This window comes from Aplysia californica, unplaced genomic scaffold (assembly GCF_000002075.1).
Source record: "Aplysia californica isolate F4 #8 unplaced genomic scaffold, AplCal3.0 scaffold00171, whole genome shotgun sequence".
Classification (NCBI taxonomy): domain Eukaryota; kingdom Metazoa; phylum Mollusca; class Gastropoda; order Aplysiida; family Aplysiidae; genus Aplysia; species Aplysia californica.
The window spans coordinates 524,402-542,581 of NW_004797441.1; the positions used below are offsets into that span (position 1 = coordinate 524,402).

Consider the following 18,180-nt stretch of genomic DNA (forward strand, 5'->3'; position numbering starts at 1 on the left):
TGATGTTTCCGCTGGGCTTTCTTTACGTGTGTCCCAAACTATCGCCACTTTCTTAGTCCTATTTATACTTCTATATCCTTTTGTCCTGTCCTTCCCCACAGCTCTTCATTTCTTATTCTGCCCTGCCACTAAATTCTTAGAGTACTCCTCATACATCTGTTGATGAAAGTCTGGACTTTATTCAGTACTGTCTTTGTTGTCTTCCAAGTGTCGCAACCATAGAGGAGCACAGACTTGACGTTGGAGTTAAAAAGTAGATTCTTGGTGCACAGTGAGATGTTGCTTGCTTTCCAGACTTTTGATAATTGACTGCCTCACCCATAGCCACTCACCTATTAATTAATTAGTTCAGTATATCGCCATCGAAAGTTTTGACATTCCATCACTTTGGCATTTAATTTCACTCGTTCTTTCTGTTTTTGAACATTATAAATCTAAGTAATTATTTATTCCAATTGCCAATGCTTTTGTGTTGTTTTATAAATACACCTCTAAAACTCGGCCTGCAAGAGGCCATAGAATGAGCCAGTAGCCTACCGTACGTTTCTAATGTAAACAATGTGGTCAACTAATGGATGTTAAGACTTTCAACCCGCCTTTCTCTGTTCGTGCCCCCCCCCCTCTCCCTCCCACTCAAATTGCGCATTTAATTTCACCATGATTTAGGATCTAGAATAGATGTTCGAAATTTAAGTGCAGACTACTCAAAAGAATCCCTGCTATTAATGGGGTGGTTTCTAAAAGTCAGTAATGGCCTGACAACGACATAGGCTTACATAATATTCCAAACTCTTACAGCAGGTTGCCTCACATTTCTTGACACTGATCTTATCCACGTTACTTTAGCTGTGTTGATTGTTATCTACTTTTCCAATTAAGGACAGTTTAAACTGGTTAACTAAAAAAGAACAAAAAGGAGGGGTAGAAAGATATAAAAGGGAGGGTTGAAATCACTTCACGGGGCTTGAAATTTTTATACCACTTATGGAACGCTGTATGTCTTTCTGCATCTTCTGGTGCATGACACACTTGTATTATCTTTGAACGGGGTTTTTGCCTTGCTTATTGCGTAACATCTGAAAAGTCATTTACCAATGTATGAAACTTTATACATTTTAATTGTGCCTATTTTGGGATTGAAAGATGAAACTGAAACTGAGAAGATACGCACAAGTCACTACTGGAAATCGTTTTAAGTATGAAGTGAGCCTTCTGAAAGACCCAGTAAAGAAGAATGAGTTCAAGTTGGAACTGAATAACAGATTTCAAGCCCTTCAAGATCTGGATGAATGTGAAGTCAACGTACACTGGGACAAGATAAAAGAGGCAGCAAATGCAACTTGCCAGAGCACCCTAGGACCCAAAGACAAAACCAGGAATGAATGGATTTCACAGGACTCTCTAGACAATGTCAAAAGAAGAAGAGAGCTGAAGGCCCAAGTCAGCAACAGCCGTACCCGAACTGAGAAACTCGCTGCACAACAAGAGTACACCGAAGTAAACCGGGAGGTAAAGAATTCTATCAAGGAGGACAAGAATATCTTGACCGAAAAGGCAGAGAAACACCAACAGACGGGCACTTGCGGATTGTACACCAGGCAACAAAAACTCTTTCAGTCAGGTAGGTTCAGCAAGCCCACTCTGCCAGTGAAAGGCAAAGAGGGAAAGACTATCTTCAAACCAGAGGGGCAACTTAACCAATGGAGAGAACACTTTGATCAACACTTGAACAGACCACCTCCAGAAAACCAATCAGAAATTTTCCCAGCCAGAAATGACCTCCCAATAGTTACGGAACTACCTTCAAGAGAGGACATTGCAGCAGCTATAAAAACACTGAAGTCCCACAAGGCAGCTGGCCCGGACCATATACCCCCGGAAGCTCTTAAGGCAGATGAAGATACGGTAGTGGAAATTCTCTATGCTTTATTTGAAAAGGTTTGGCAAAAGGGTGAAATACCATTAGACTGGAAGGAAGGCCACCTAATCAAGCTGCCAAAGAAGGGAGACCTCAGCAATTGTAATTACAGAGGCATTACACTCCTGTCCATACCTAGAAAAGTCTTTAACAGGATACTCCTGGAGAGAATCAAGCTGGCAATAGACGAAAAGCTCCGAGGAAACCAGACAAGATTCCGCAAAAACCGATCATGTGTGGACCAGATCGCTACTCTGCGCATCATTTTTGAGCAATCCCTTGAATGAAATTCACCACTCGTGGTCAACTTAATTGATTATGAAAAGGCGTTTGACAGCTTGGACAGGGAAACTTTGAGGAAACTCATTCGGCATTTTGGAATACCTGACAAAATCGTCAAGCTTGTGAAAGGCACCTATGATGGAACAAACTGCCTAGTCTTCCACGAAGGACAAGTCTCGGAACCATTCCAGGTACAGATAGGAGTGCGACAATGATGCTTGCTCTCGCCGTTTCTCTTCATGTTGGCAATTGACTGGGTCTTAAAAGAAGCCACCAGAGGCAAGCGTAACGGAATACAGTGGATCCCTTGGCAGCAGCTGGACGACTTGTATTTCGCCGATGGCCTTGCATTGCTCTCTCACACACATGCTCAGATGCAAGAAAAGACCAAGGAAATCAACAGTCTTTCAAGGAGTGTTGGCCTACGTATACATCCAGGCAAGCCAAAGTATTGAAGCTAGGAAAAGACTCAAGCCCAGCTTTGACAGTGGAAGACACTCCCCTGGAAGAAGTGGACTCCTTTACCTACCTTGGAAGTGTCATTGATGGTAAAGGTGGAACCGAGGCAGATGTTAAAGCAAGAACCACCAAGGCAAGGCCAGCATTCAATCAATTGTCAAAAGTCTTGAAAGCAAGCAACATCTCACTTCGTACCAAGATTCGACTCTTTAACTCCAACGTCAAGTTTGCGCTCCTCTGCGGCTGCGAAACTTGGAAGACAACAAAGACAGTACTGAATAAAGTCCAGACTTTCATCAACAGATGTATGAGGAGTATTCTAATGATTAAGTGGTAGGATAGAATAAGAAAAGAAGAGTTGTGCGAAAGGACAGGACAGAAGGATATAGAAGTAGAAATAGGACTAAGAAAGTGGCGATGGGTGGGACACCTTAAGAAAGCCCAGCGGAAACATCACAAGACAGTCACGGCAGTGTAGCCCACAAGGAGCACGAGGCAGGGGTAGGCCACGAACGGGAAACATGAGGAGATGAGTGGAAAGGGACATAGATGAAGCTCACTTGGAACTAGCTAGGAAGGGTGGCCCAGGACAGAGATAAATGGAAGGTGCTTGTATGTGGCCTATACCCTGCCAGGGGTGAAAGGCATTGATGATGATGATATTGGGATGAGCTGCTGGTGCCTTGGAAATTTTAATATCTTAAATTTTGATAATGTTCCAGCTATAGTCAAATTAAGAGTCACCCCTCACCCTTTTTTAAAAATCACCACACCTCAGTCAAAGATCCTATACTACAAGAACGACTAAGATGTCCTTAAAGTTAAAGTAAGCTATATATATGTGCTACTCTACTTTTGCCATAGACTAATATCAATGTTGTTCTGGTGCTTATTACTTTAGTGAGTGGGTCGTCCATTTTATTTTGTAAGTTGGTGGAGGGTTGGGGGGGAGGCACTTCCTAAAAGAGGTTTATTTATTGAATCCTTCGTTTACGTCTATTCTTAAGCTTAACTTGTTATGTTTTCTGGAGGTGGAAATCTATAATATAACATGTACACTGAATATTTTTCACGCTCCAACACTTTTGCTTCGTTGCTTACGAGCAGATGAATGGGAACTTTTTAGGTTAATGCAGAGAGTATTTAATTATATATATTTTAGTGTCTCTGGTTAATGTCATGTGTTCAAAAACTGTAACCAATTTCCAAATAAACGAACCGCGGACCTGAAAACGAAACAACGTCTGGGTCTGAGCTCTCCTCTTGTATATGTAGTTAATGACCTCGTCTTCTACAGCACGTCAGCAGTTGTGTGAACGTCAAAACTCAAACTGATTTGTGTACAACTAAAGGGAAGGTAAAAATTAATTCTTGTCTCAGTTAGCACAAGTCATGCGGATTTGATAATATAGATTCTAGATCTAGATCTAGATTCTAGATCTAGATCTACTTTGGGATGACAACAAGATCTACTTTTGACTGATAGCCGGTAGCCGGTAGATGTCTAGGACTAGGACCTAGACTAGGTCGCCAAAGCCTAAGACGGAGGACCGACTGATGACAATGCTCTCTGTTCGTCTCACGTCTGGTCTTGGTACGCCAACGGCACCGACGTTGAATTTGATCAAAAATTTAGATCTAGAGTCTAGATCTAGAGATCTAGATATTTAAGGTCTGCAGGGTGCAAGTATGCCTTCCTGCTTCCTGTGACTGTGTTGTCAGTGTCAGTGTGCAGAATAGACTTGGACTTGGGACTAGATTTTAGATCTAGAATCTAGATCTAGTCTACAAACTCTCCTGGGAAACAGATTTGGACTGTTGTTGTTTTGGTAGCTTTTTTACTTTACTTTAAACTTTCGATCTACTCTAGGCCTAGATCTAGATCTATAGCCTAGAACGAAATGGCTAGTACGGCTAGCCTGACACTGACAGTCCTTAGATCTAGGTTAGGCCCTATTGACCGAACGGACCGAAACCTGTTGAGTGCAGGTCTCATTAGATCTACACTACGTCTAGATCTAGAATCTAAATCTAGATCTAGTAATAATTCAGGTTTAAAATACAGGTGGCGTTATTCTTACCCTGGGTGAGAATAATATCCATTTTATTCTCACCAGGGGCGGTTTGTTATCTGGGCAAGACCGGCGGTGCCGGTCAGATTTTTGTCAACTGAACTGTTGACTAGAGGCTAGAGGTTTATTGCTGATGACGATTTTCATTCAGTTTTAAGTAAATCCAAACAAACATGTATGAACATTCAAAAACACCTTGCCGATTTGAAGGCGCTCAAATAGACAAGTGGGATTCACTGCTGTTTTGTCGCGACATAACCTCATTCCTTCACGTTTGTTAACGCGCCGGCTCGTAACTTTAAATTATCTACCGTTAAGCCGTCACGTCGCGGAACTTCTTACTACGTACGAGGCCAAATACATGGCGGGCTTGGTTTAGGCCTAGCAATGACGTTAGTCTCATGGACAAATCCATCGTCAGCCGTCAGAACGATTAGTGCATCCCTTAATTGCCAGATTGGCCTCTTTGTAGCTTACAAAATTAAGAATGAGACTGTCTTGAGCAGCACAGGCACAAGTATTATTTTATCAGCAAAACATGTATTTATCATTCAGTCTTTCTCTAACTACTATCAGAACATTTATTGTCAGCATGGCACTAATCTTTTTTGTTTATTGACTTTTTAACCACCTATAGTACCTGTTTGGCATTTACTCATCATTTTCTCCCCACTAATAACTTACCTGGCCCTTAGGAGTCTGGCCGGCGAAAGAAGGAATCGTCTAGTGAAGATGTATAAGGAGAATATTAACGAGGAGCGATAGGCACTTGGCTGTCAGAGTCTGGGCCGAAAACCCCCTCCCTTCCCTCCCCTTTTCAACCCTCACCCCAGCTAGACACCAAGTTCTATAATTAGCTTTTGACACACTTCCCCACTTTGTTACAACAGTTAACAACACAGTGTTCAGTGTTCAATTCTGAGAACTGAGAAGTGCGATGAAGTACATTTGATGATATAATGATTGGAAACTTGTCTGCTTTGTATAGCATCTGATTGTAGATTTGATCTGCTTGGGACAGCGTCACTGGTACAGTAACAACTGACTTTTTGTCATCATACAGGACAATTCTTATTACTTATAATATTTAACGGATCCAGTGCACGTCGATATTTAGTGTGGGGGTGTAAAAAGTACGAGTAAAGTGCTGTACTTGGGGCCAGGACCAGCGGTTTATTTCTTCTCACTTTCAGTTTGTTTTCTAGCATAGACTCAAGTAGTGTTTCTTTTTCTGTGAGTTTCTATTAATCTCAGTAACTTCCATCTTACATTATTCATAATATTGTTTCTTGACGCTACCGCATATTTTAGCTCTTTCACATTATATTACAATGTTTACTGTGGTGTGAGTGGGGGAGGGGGTGGGGATGGCGAAAGTAGGGGTATAAAATAAGGAGAGAGAGAGAGAGAGAGAGCATGTGTGTGTGTGTTGTGAAGGAAGGGGGTGGGGGAGGGAAAAATAGTCGACGTGAATGACCACCAGTCAGTTCTATGAACCACGAGCCGCCACTGATTCTCACCCAGTCTGAGGATACAACTACGGGACTAGGCTATTGCATTGTAGTGTTGTTATTCTTTCATTTTCAACCAGTTACTGCAAAAAAAGCAATTTTTAGAGGATAATTTTACTGTGAAACCAGTGAGGAAGAAATTTCAGATGAAGAGGTCTAGATTTATAGATCTATATATATATAAAAATATGTGATTTCTGTCGAATGTCTTTTGAACCGATGTAAGCTGTGCACGAGGCCTTGAGGCTCTGTTGGGGATTTGGTTGAAAGACTGAAAAAGGTTTGGGATACTGCTTGGGGGTGAAAAAACATTTTTTCCAAAAAAATTTTAATGAGTTACATCTAGAGTCTAGATCTAGTTCTAGATCTATAACAGATTATCAGTGCTGAATCCCAGCATCCCATAATTTCTGTGATAGACTCTAAAAACCTAAAGGAAATAAAAAGGGCGGAAACGAAAAACCCGGGTGAGAATATATGGAGTGTCAGTGGCGTGGCTGTCCAAGTGCAAATGGCGCCATGGCGCCCCCAGGGATTTTCAAAGAAAGGGAATACGATTTTCCAAAACTTTACAAAATATCACAATATTTTCTTCAAACAAATCTCTTATTTAGTCTTCATCCCTAAGTACGCCAGTCTTTAGTTAACGTGTCTCCCGGCGTCTTTCGTTCCCTACATCTGATGTCACTGAGGGCGTCGAGCCCAGATTGGCGCTACCTGAACAAGTGTCTCTGCCTGAACCCATCACGGTGTTCATTGTTTAGGTGTGAACTCTGGTCAAAATAATTCAAAATGATCTATAAACTATTTGATTCAATCAGTTGAAAACAGGGTTTTCGTTCCAAGAATAGCAAAAAAGTTTCTTTCATTTCATACCCCATCCAGACGTTTGATGGAAGACTCAAGAGATCACCAAGAACATAACTCAGCCAAAAATGCTACAACAGGTACTCCCATCACACTAAGAGATTGTCCTGTTGGGCCAAAGGGCCAAGATGGATTTGGTGCCTGTATGGTAGGGAGGAGATAGGGTGGTAGTTAGCCTGGCCATGGCATGGTTGCGAACTGTCTAAAAATAGGTTTGACTGTCTGCTTTCTAGAAACCAGAACTGTACTGTAAGTAAATCAGGGAATGGGGTCAATATGTCAATACTCCCTGAGGGCAATTGTGCAAGCGTGTTCTTGACTGTTGATCTGTGGGAAGTTATTGTTTTGTGTGTGATTGTGATGTGATGTGATTGTGCGCATCGTGAGCGCCGAACTTGGTTCCTTATCATCAGATCTCTATATATATATATAAAAGACTGTACCGGCACTTATCTATTCTTCTCGAATGGAAATAGGTGTCCCTGTATCAGTATTAACATTAAACGAAGAGGCGTATATAGTAGGTCTACAGTTTATAGGCCTGTAATAAGTAGGCAATACTATTCAATGTGCATAAATTTATTTTTGGCGCCACCTTCTCTGCAAGTGACGCCATGCCCCTGTGAAGTATCTCTCTCTCTTGCCCTTTTTAACTCCCAGTGGAGCACATCTTTCTGTTGCACCGGATTTTTCTGAAAGCTTACTCTCTGCCTTTTTCTCTGTCGGGGGAAGCACCCGTTGAATTTTTTGTCAACAGGAACGCGGAGCATTATTTTCTGAAATATTGATTCGAGATTTAGTAGTTGACTCGCCCCAAGTCATGTTGGGTGTTGGATCTTTGCCTGCATGTGCTGTTTTAACTTATAGTCGAAGTAGTAGCGATTTAGCATTCTGACTTGGAAAATACTAAAGATTGCTTTCGCTTTTGTTACCCCTCAGAATTCTCTGATGATAGCCTAACATTACTAATAACTGTTATAATTGCAACATACAAAATGATCAATATTATTCCTAATTCTGCTATTACTATCAAAACAAACTTCATCCGAGTTCTAGTTAGTCAAGCCCATCATCAAGACCCGTCAATGAAACTCTTTCAATCGTGCATTCCCATCACATAACATGACTTCAGCGTGTGAGTTCCACGTGTGTCATGGAGACTGTCCATTGACAGGGTCAACTTATGTTCATGCACACTGGTTGAGGCGTCTCTTGGGATTTACAGTGGTGGGGGAGACGTCTGTTAGATCTTTGACTAAGAGTGCTTGGTGTGATTCTTCAGGATTTCAAAAAATAATGATAACACACACACACACAGAGGATATATATATATGATATATATATATATATATATATATATATATATTATACATGCATGCATATATTTATGGCTACCCCTGGAAAATTTTAAAGTCAGCTTGGCAGTCACCCTGGTGATTTGTCGTTGATCCCTATTTTTTTCACCAGATCCCGATTTTTTTACCCTGAGATCCTGATTTTTAGATTTCATAGAATGGCATGTCTGACGCTGCGATTTGATTGAATGCTTGGTCTGTCCACTTGGGGAACAGGCGGGTTTCACTGGACACTTCTGTCGGGGTTATAGTAGTTAATCAAACACCAAACCCTTCAGTCAGGCTTGTGAACATTTAAGCGATTCTCTTAGGCATTAACTCCTGGAGGAGCGAGTAAAGGTCAGCAAAAATTGTGTTTTGTATGAATATGTAATATGCAAAACAAGAAAGGAGCTGGTAAAACATGCTGTGTAGTTCTGTGTCTTCAAACATTGCATGCAGCATTAGAACCAAATATTAGGATGCCTATGGGGGCTTGAGAAGTTGTTAATTAGGTTGTGAATGAAGTGCTCTACTATTTTAGGTTGAAATTTTTTCTACTGCAAAAATTGTTGTTGTTGTTCCCTCTTCCAATCTATTACCCATGCTGTGCAAAGACATATTTGTAGAGAGGCAGCAAACCCCAATATTCTTTGTTTATTTTAGGGGTTATCGACCCATGGACATTAAATCATTGGAGGTTCTGTCTCTTAAATATTGTTGATGGGGGCTTTAAACCCGGACACTCACACTTACAAACTATCATTCAAATCTTGTCTAACCAAAGGGTTTTTAGTTTTAATATTCCTGATGGGCTTGAGCTCAAGTAGATTTGAGAATTATTGTATGGAGTTTAGGTGGTCAGTTACTCCTCTCATTTTTAGGTGTTAATAACTTTTTATTGTAAACATTATTTTATAACAGGGGCAGCCATTCAACTTCCTGTGCTCCTTACAGTGCCCCAGTATTAAAATTCTTTTACACTTAAAGTCCCCCAGGAAGTAAAAATAAATTCTGAATGCTGACAACTTCTCTGACTCACTATCCTCTCAACAAATGAAAACAAGACTCTATAAGATAATATCAGTGGTCTATTTTTATTATAGCTAAGTTGACCATTGAGGAAGTACTCTGAAAAAAAGAAGGTGCATGCCTGACAAGTTTTGGGCAGCTTTTTCAAGATTTCATTTGTACAGCCATGCTGTGTGCCCATTGCTGCGCTATCGATGAGAATCTATACCAGTGAAATAAATGACTGTGTGCTTCTGTCCGCACCCTGTGTTAATAACATTTTAACAATGATTTGTCGCTTAGTCCCCTCCTGTTTAGCTGTTGCTCACAAGTGTGAATTGATTGTGATCCAAAAGAAAACAAACTAAAAATGTGATATTGGACAATCAGGTCAGATAGTACAAATAATATTTGAATAATTTGAGGAATTGGGGAAATGTCACTACTGTCAAATAGTAACTCTTTGGGTGCAATTCTGTTGCTAGTGCATAGCCATTGGTGGTGGGTTGTTTGTTGTATTAGTGTATGCTTGGGGGCGGAGAGGGGGGGGGGGAGTTAAAGCACATTGAACTGACTGAAGTGATATGGGCTAAAATGACAGCGTTGCTTACTTCCCTGGGTACTGAAGTAGTACCATGGGGTAAACTGAGCTGTGAATGGAGTTACTTCATTGGAACAAATGGATGACTTTGCAGTCTCTTTCCTCTCAGTTTGATGTATATTTGGAGCGGAGAGATATGCACCAAGATAAAATGAGAGTAGCAAGCTGCCTGTTGTCTCTGTCTTTTGTCTTCATCCTTTTTAGGTCTCTGGGTTACTCTTATTGTTGGACCAATTTCTATAGTTGAAGCGAATGAACAAAACTAACATTTGATTTTCATGAGTGTAAACTTTTAGCTGACTACGGGTAGTTGATGTGTGTTATCTGCTGCCCCTCACCCCCACCCCTGCCCCCATCTTCTCTTTTTTAGCACCATCTTTTTCTTTTTTTTTTTTTTTCTTTTTTTTTTTTGGTAAGTGTTTTGCGCCGCAACTTTGATTTGCTTCTTCTTTCCTATCAAACGTCTATCGTTTTTACTCCCCTCGTTCTTTTTGTGTTTGTTACTCTCTTGTAATACGTGTAATCTTCGGCACTTAAATGACCTTATTGTGTTGCAAGTGTCGTAAAACACTTACTAAAACAAAAAGCATAAGGTCATATGAGACCATGAGACACATCAAACATGGTTTGGTGGGAATCACTTTTTAATTTTGCCCTGGTGGCAGCCAAAGCCTACTCTTGTCGACTTTTGGACCAGCAAGGTATCTTGCGCAACTTGTACTCTGTACCTTCTAGATTTTTTCACCCTTATCCGAGAAGGCTGGGTGTTACATCTTACCTGCCACAAGATCCAGAGCTTGACTGAGAAGACAGCAGTAAGAAGGAGCCAAGGAATAGCAGTAGAAAGGCTGCAGAAAGAGTCAGGAGCCCGGAGGAGGGGGCAAAATAGGGTGGGGGTAAAAAGTGGAGACGAAAGCAGACAGAACATGGTTAGAGAACAGGAAAGGAGGTGAAAGGAGAACATTTTAGAGAAGAACATTTTCCGTCGTTGTCAGGTTTCGCGTTGTCAGGTTTCGAACCCGGAACGTATTGAATGAGAGGCGAACACCGTAACCTCTATACCACGAGAGCCTGTCTTTCTTCTTTGCTTTCCCCTGGTGCGTCTCAGGGGTTGTCGACTGCTGGTTCATGGTTCATTAACCTGCAGTGCAAATGGTTTTTACCCCTATGTGACCGTTTCTCCTACTTAATGAGGAGGGACCCTTACCTTCAGGCAGCCATATTCCAATTTCAAAGGTACTATATATGTTTTTATACTGACTAGATTGTTATCAGTTTTGGTAGGAATTAATTCTGAATATCGTCGTGGTGGTGGCTGAAACCTACTCTTAACGACTTTAGGACCACCAAAGGTTCTTTATCGTGCACAACTGCATATGGGACCTGCGAGATTTTTTTGCCCTTATCCGAGAAGGCAAAGCGTTCAGTCTTACCTACCCTAAGATCAGGAGTGTGGGTAGAAGACAGCAATAAGGAGTCAGTAGTGGCAGTATAAAGAGAAAGAAGTGAAAGAGAGAGATGCCCAGGGGTGGGAAGGGGGGTATGGTTGGGAGAAAACGGTGGAGATGAAAGCAGATGACGGAAGATGTCTTAGAGAACAGGAAATGAGATAAAAGGAGAATATTTTAGAGAAGAAAATTGTTTGTCATTGTCAGGTTTGAAACTTAAGACCTTTTGAATGAGAGGCGAACACTGTGCTTCTAGACCACGAGAGCCCCCTTTGTGGCACTCTTGTATCTATTTGAAATTGCCATCATTGCAACAACTTGCCACCACTTACAATGTAACCCTTTTTTCATTTGGCAGGGTTTGATATTTCAGTTTTACACCCCTTTAATCAACATAAGATCACGAATCTCTGATTTTATCGTAGATGTCTGATAGAACCAAGCAAAGCTTCCAGCTCTCTGTCTTGCTAATATTTTTGGTACAAAAGTAGGTTCAGCTCACCCACTGATAATATGTGTAGCATTATGGTTAGATCAGGCGCTCGTCAAAACAATGAGATGAACGAAACTGGCATGTTTTTGTCTACTGGGAAATATTATTCGATTTTTCTTTTCTTTTCTATTTTTGGCTCTACACCTTTTATGTCCATTAAAAATATTAGTTAATTTTATTGGAAAACATACAGAAATGTAAATTTACAGTTCCACATACTCTTAAGCTTTGGAAATCACCAATTTTGTCTTTACTTCTATTCAAGGTGGATGGGTAATTTTTCTATTAAAAGCAAGACAAATGAACAAGTTTTAAGGTGATATCAATAACTCTGTGTGCCCAAAAATTGAGGAGCGCCTGATTCCACCACATTGTGATACATACATGGTCCTATCTGCAAAGAGTTTAGGGATTTTAAAATATTTTTTTCAAAATATGATGCGTGGGATTTACTGCCTTTGTCTTTAGTGAAGGCCATTGTTACTTTTTTTTCATTGCATTTTTTTCTTTTCAGATGAGTGTCGTTCACAATGGGAGATAGTGGCAAGCCAGGGAACAGGTGTGTGTTCCTGTTTAAGAGCCCAAAAGAGAATGAAACAGACAAGTATTCAGAGGTATATCAATTTTCTTTTACTTTATTACCTTGTTATTATCTGGTGCCTTTTTTTTTGTAGCTTACTGATCCTGCTACGTTTTATTTTTGTCACTCATTCAAATTGTTGAGAGGTAGTTTTTTCCCCCTTCAAGGAGAACCTTGATTTATTAAATTAAAACATGTATTCTCTGAATCTGAAAAATGAGAACTGAACAATGATGAGTTTTCTTTCTTCACTCATACTCCGAGTCTTTATTTGTGTGAAACACAGCAGTACAACACAAAAATCAATGTAATGAAATACGTGAAAGCTAATCAATTTAGTTTTACAGTAAGAGTGAATATTCAGCACAGATCAATGTTATTTATTGTGTGCACATTTAAGTCTCCAATGAATATAGAAAGAGAAAATTGGGGAAGTTTTTTTGTCCCCCCCCCCCCCCCGGGCGGAGCCACTGACTGAAATGTCTTTAGGCCATTCCCAAAGCGGGAACGTTTCTTGTTCTTATGCACAGCAGAATTGTAAATGGGCTGATTCAACAATGTCACGCTCATCACTGTGCCTGAACTACAACAGGGAACTGCTTCTTTTTCTTTCCTAGTCCTTACTATCGTCATTTTCCTTTACTTCTTTTATATGTTTGTCACACTCTTGTGACCCACTATTTCCAGGGTGCCTTGAAAGTCGAAGCAGACTTTGTGCTGTTGAAGCTAGAGAGGTGAGCAGAGTAAGTCTGTTTCCCTGTGAAGACTTCTCTGTTGACATCCACCCTTTTGCGCTCATATGACCTCATGCAGTTGCGAGCGCCGTAATACGTCTACTATATATATATATATATAATATATATATGTATATATATAAAGATATATATATATATAAATGATATTATCTATCAGCCTCTTCTTGGTGATCCTGTGTCGTTATTTCATTTATCAAAGAATTGTTAAATATGTTTGAATTGTTGCATTTTAAACAACTCATCAGTTGAGTTGATGCACAATTTCATAATTACAATGTACTTTTTAAATCTGCAAATCATTATTGTGTTGAAGCCTGGGTCTATTCAAACCGTCTCTGATGTGTTCATTGGTCTGTACAGTGGGGGGGGGGGGGGGTTTCTCCAACTAGAGATTTTTGTGCCTGAATAAAGTGTGCCCTTACAGCAGATATATGTACGCGAAATAAGTGTGTATTAAGAACATGTCGTAGCTACGAGAGCCTGTCCTGACCGTACGTGTATTACGTCTTGAGATACTTTACTATGATGTGATGACCAGAGCTACATTTCATACATGAGATATACAGGAGTTTTACTGAGACTGACAACGAATATATTACAGACGTGGTTTTGTTGTGTTCTGATCAGGGACACCAGATGCGTGCGTGAGTGACGTTAGCTTGTACTGAGCGGAGAGGAAGAGCTTAGATAAGTAAAAGAATTCACTCCTCATCAGCGCCATCCCTGGTCCCTGCCGCCTCAGTCTAAATCGGCATCACTTCTTTGGCTCATTCTCTTTGAGCTGTTGAAAGCTTTTGTTCCCGTGGTTTGACGTCCCTGCATGATCAGCATCGCGAAAGTTTTCCTGAACTCAAAAGAAAGAGTGAAATAAATCACTAAGTTTGTGATCGGTGTCATGCTGTCCAAAAACAGGAAAGTTTCGTCAGTGAGCAGATACATGTTTGTTTCTTTTTTTCCTTGGCCAAAATCTGGTAGGAAGGTGCTTATAATGCGAACCATAGGCTTCAGGGACACGAGGATTGTGTAGAGAGTTGAGGAGGTGACGATCATAATGTTCGTTTGCCGCCTTCTCTGGGACTGTGGTTGGCTCTGCTCGGCGTCGATCTTCCCGGCCAGCTGTTTGTTATGCCTGCGCTGATGCAGCACGAGTGAGATGATTGTGAGGATGTTGAGGATCAGGGCCACGCACATGGGTATGTAGCGGAACAGCACGGCAGCCACCGTCTGGCACACTTGGTATGTGTAGAAGGCCTGAGGAGCGGACACGGCAATGACTTTCACTATGTTTGTCGACTGGAAAGTCTGGTTCCAGTTCAATTTTGGCGCGGCATCAACATAAAACAGTACCACTGTGGAAGTCTGGAATAAACACATACTGACCACTACAACAGATACCAGTATTTTGGGGAATTTGTAACAAAGGAATTTTGTTGTCTTGTGGGCAAACGGAAAGGCAATGGAGTAAAACCTCTCTGCCACAAGGAAACTGTTTATGAGAAGGCTGATGCGTCCGAGACTGTCAGGTAGCCAAAGGACCACAGTTGTGAAGTATGTCGAGTACGCGGACTGCCATGTCAAGGGCGTATCGTGCACGATTACTCTGAACACTCTGTTGGTGAGGTAAGACAAGCTCTTGCAACCGTCTGAGAATATAAAGGCGATGAGCATCACTTTTGCTTGATGGGCTATCTTTTGGTGGTACAGGACCAGCACTGATATCACGGTACTCACCAGAGCCATGGACAGAGGGATTATTGTGATCGTCCGGAAAATCTTGAAATAAGCGATTATTTCTGCGAAAGAGATCGTTCCTTTTGCAGCTTTCTTGGGGTTAGCTGGTTTATTTGAGACGGAAGTTTGATTTTTTAACTGTGCCCGTGTTTCATGTGTCTCACATGCACCCTCCTTGTCGGTTTCCAAGTGAGTGCCGTTTTCTGAGGACGTTTTGTTCTCTGTGCCATTGGTCGATGACTGACAGAAACGTTTAAAGTTTATCGTGTGCAAATATTCATGACTTCGGTTTGAAGTAGTTGTTAGACTTGTCAAATTCATTGTCATTTCAGAACTGTTGGTCATGACTTGAGAATCGAGTAGTGCGACAGTGCTGGTTCCTAGTAGGTCAGCAGTCGGTGTCACTGTGTCGGCCAGGGCCGTTATATTGATTATTTCTGAATTATTGTTCCAAACGGCCGAATCAAATAGGACTGTGCTGTTTTCTAGCGGGTTACTGCCAAGTGCTACTCTTCTGACACGTGCTATTCTCTTCTTAGCCCTGCGTGTATATTTAGGTGTTTCCTTCATTCTATAAGCCTTGCGTGCATATGTAGGTCTTTTATCCATTCTGTAAGCCGTTATTCTTCTCCCACTGCCTTGTGACTGAGCCCCCCGAAAGTCGTATGGTGGTGTTGGTTGGAGGCTTGAGGATTCAGTTGCGCCGTCTTTGTTCTGTTCTCTCTGCACATACACGTTTTCAGGAGCTGTGGGAAAATGCACAGAACAAGGCATGTTTTCATATGTCATGAGTGCATTGCCTGTCTGGACACGGAATGTGTTGTTTCGTGTGGGTGGTTATTGTGGCCTTCTTTTGGTTCTCTTACTGGCAGTTATCTTAACCTGTTTTTTCCTAAGGCGTTTGTTATTGGGCTGGCTCGCTGTCATGTTATTTCAAACTCAGATAGCTCTTGGTGCCATGAAGATAGATAGATAGATAGATAGCGTAGTGCATATGTAAGAGATGCAACCTCCTTGGTTATTGAAGAAAGCGCACGAATGTCTATATTCAGATGGATAAGTTTCTTGCGTCACATTGTCTCTGATGCGCCTTTTCTTTGGATGTGTCTTTCTTCCTCTATTTTTCCTCTTACCGTCTGGCATATCGCCACAATTTCGGAACCACCTGCCAGTATGTTTCTAGAAGACCATTAAAGTGAGACAACAGCAATTCAAGACTCAGCTGATCGTATAAGTGTCTTTACTGGTTTGGACTCGTTATCTGCCCCGTGTTCTGCACTGGGGGCGTATTGATAATGAGTGAGCTGACTATTTCATTTTAGTCATATGGTTTTACTGCTCTTGCAACACGATTAGGTAATAAAAAAGGACGAAGATTAGAGGTGTTACAAGAGAGCAACAAACACAGTAAAGGAGGAGGAGACATTAGGACAATATAGATGTTTGATAGGAAAGAAGGAGCTACCCACACAAAACTGCCGCTACTCTCTCTTACGAGCTGACTATGACTGAGAACCAGGGAACACATTATGCATGTCAGGGTTTGGGTTATTTTTGGTTAATATCGAGAAGCACTGTTTCCCCCTTTTTTACGCAAAGCATTCCCTGAATACTCGGCCTTACACTCTACAAAAGATAATACTTGGATGAGTAGAGAAGTTGTGCGAAAGAAAGTTGGCGTGGAGCGAAAGGTAATCTCACTCTTCATTGGACGGGCCCTGTTGCCTGCCGTTGCTGTACCGTCCTTGTCTGTGGGTTGGCTGTTCTGCTGTGAGGCGGCGGCAATCGCAACGACGAGCACAAACGTGAGTCGAATCTCTCTCTGTACCCTCCACCGCTGCCTAGCGGGGGAGACTCTTGCTCTGCTACAAACCATCTCGTCACGTCAGACTTGGGTAGAATGTTGGGCTTGTTTAGGTTACTGCTGCTTATAAACCATCCAATGTTTCACCTTCAATGGTGATTTTTACTTGATTACTTGACAGCTGAGTCTTCAACTTTATGTCTAAATGGTGAGGATTAGTTAAGGGGATAATGTGACCTGTTTGTGTTGAAAGGGCCGTAAAACTCTTACTAAACTAAAAGTTAGAGGGATTTCCAGAAAATCTTGGACACGAGAGGCACTAATCCCCTCAAGTCATTGTTGGTTTCGATCAACCGTCTACTTCATATACCGCGTTTTGAAAGGGCGAGCTATAAAGCACCACTTTGGATTATCTTCATCGAGAGCGACAGATGATGCGAAGTTCACTCTCAGATGATGGCTCAGTTTGTGTTCTGTGAGTGCCCATTAGTTTCAGGCGGATTCTTTTGCGTCTCCGACTGTATCTCGAGTAGGCCTACTATAGTACTAAAAGTGTAAGTGGGCACTGATCGATTTTGTTGATCCTATGAGACTAGCAGGGTTTGTTTTGTTTTTATTTAAGCGTATATGTTAGTTTGACGCATGTAGCGTTTTGTGGAATGGCTGTTCAAGAATACCCGAGAGCTGACAGACGAATGGTGGGCACGCCGTTTGTTGTTCGGTTTCTCACCCGGGTCTTTTCTGGCGAGTTCCTTGCGATCTCATGTTTACCTCAGTCCTATTCCAGAATTATGTTGAAGTTCGATGTCCAGTCTCTTAGTAAATTACCGCATTGCCGGGAAAGAGGTCAACAGTGTGTGTGCATATGTGTGTGTGCGCGCGCGGGCGTGTGTGTGTGTGTGTGCGCGCGCGGGCAGGTGTGTGTGTGTGCGCGCGCGCGCAGGTGTGTGTGTGTGATGGTTGGGGGGGGGGGGATAAACACTTGCTCACCAGTTGGAGTTGCAGCCCCTTCTGATGGTTGAATATCTCACATGATAAAAATGGTCTCTTCTCAGGGTACTTATTTACTATATTATTATAGTCTCTGCTTTCTTTCCGCCATTTCTCCTTCAGTGTTTCCGAACATCCAAGTGTTCCTTTTCTCAACAGTTCATGTACTTGTCTCGAGTTGGGCTTAAAGCTCAAAAAAAAAAAAAAACAAGCAATAAAAAGGCATTGTGAAAAACTGGAAGAAAATGAAGACATCTCCGACGATAATGTTTGGTGGGCGTGGTTGAAGGTTTGTGTGTGTGTGTGTGTGTGTGTGTGTGTGTG

At 41.6% G+C, this 18,180-nt stretch overlaps 1 protein-coding gene across 3 annotated transcripts in view; it reads left to right on the top strand.

Moving 5' to 3' along the window:
• Nucleotides 1–18,180, top strand: part of LOC101848431 (uroporphyrinogen-III synthase) — a 31,698-nt gene that overhangs the window by 3,893 nt on the left and 9,625 nt on the right. The window contains exons 1-2 of one of the 3 annotated variants that reach the window (XM_013082369.2): nucleotides 3,889–4,016; nucleotides 12,511–12,610. In XM_013082369.2, the coding sequence (XP_012937823.1) occupies nucleotides 12,527–12,610 (84 nt within the window). In that variant the 5' untranslated portion in view covers nucleotides 3,889–4,016; nucleotides 12,511–12,526. Of the gene's footprint in view, nucleotides 1–3,888; nucleotides 4,017–12,510; nucleotides 12,611–18,180 lie in introns of those variants that run through there. The other 2 variants (XM_005098050.3, XM_013082370.2) reach the window with 2 other exon arrangements.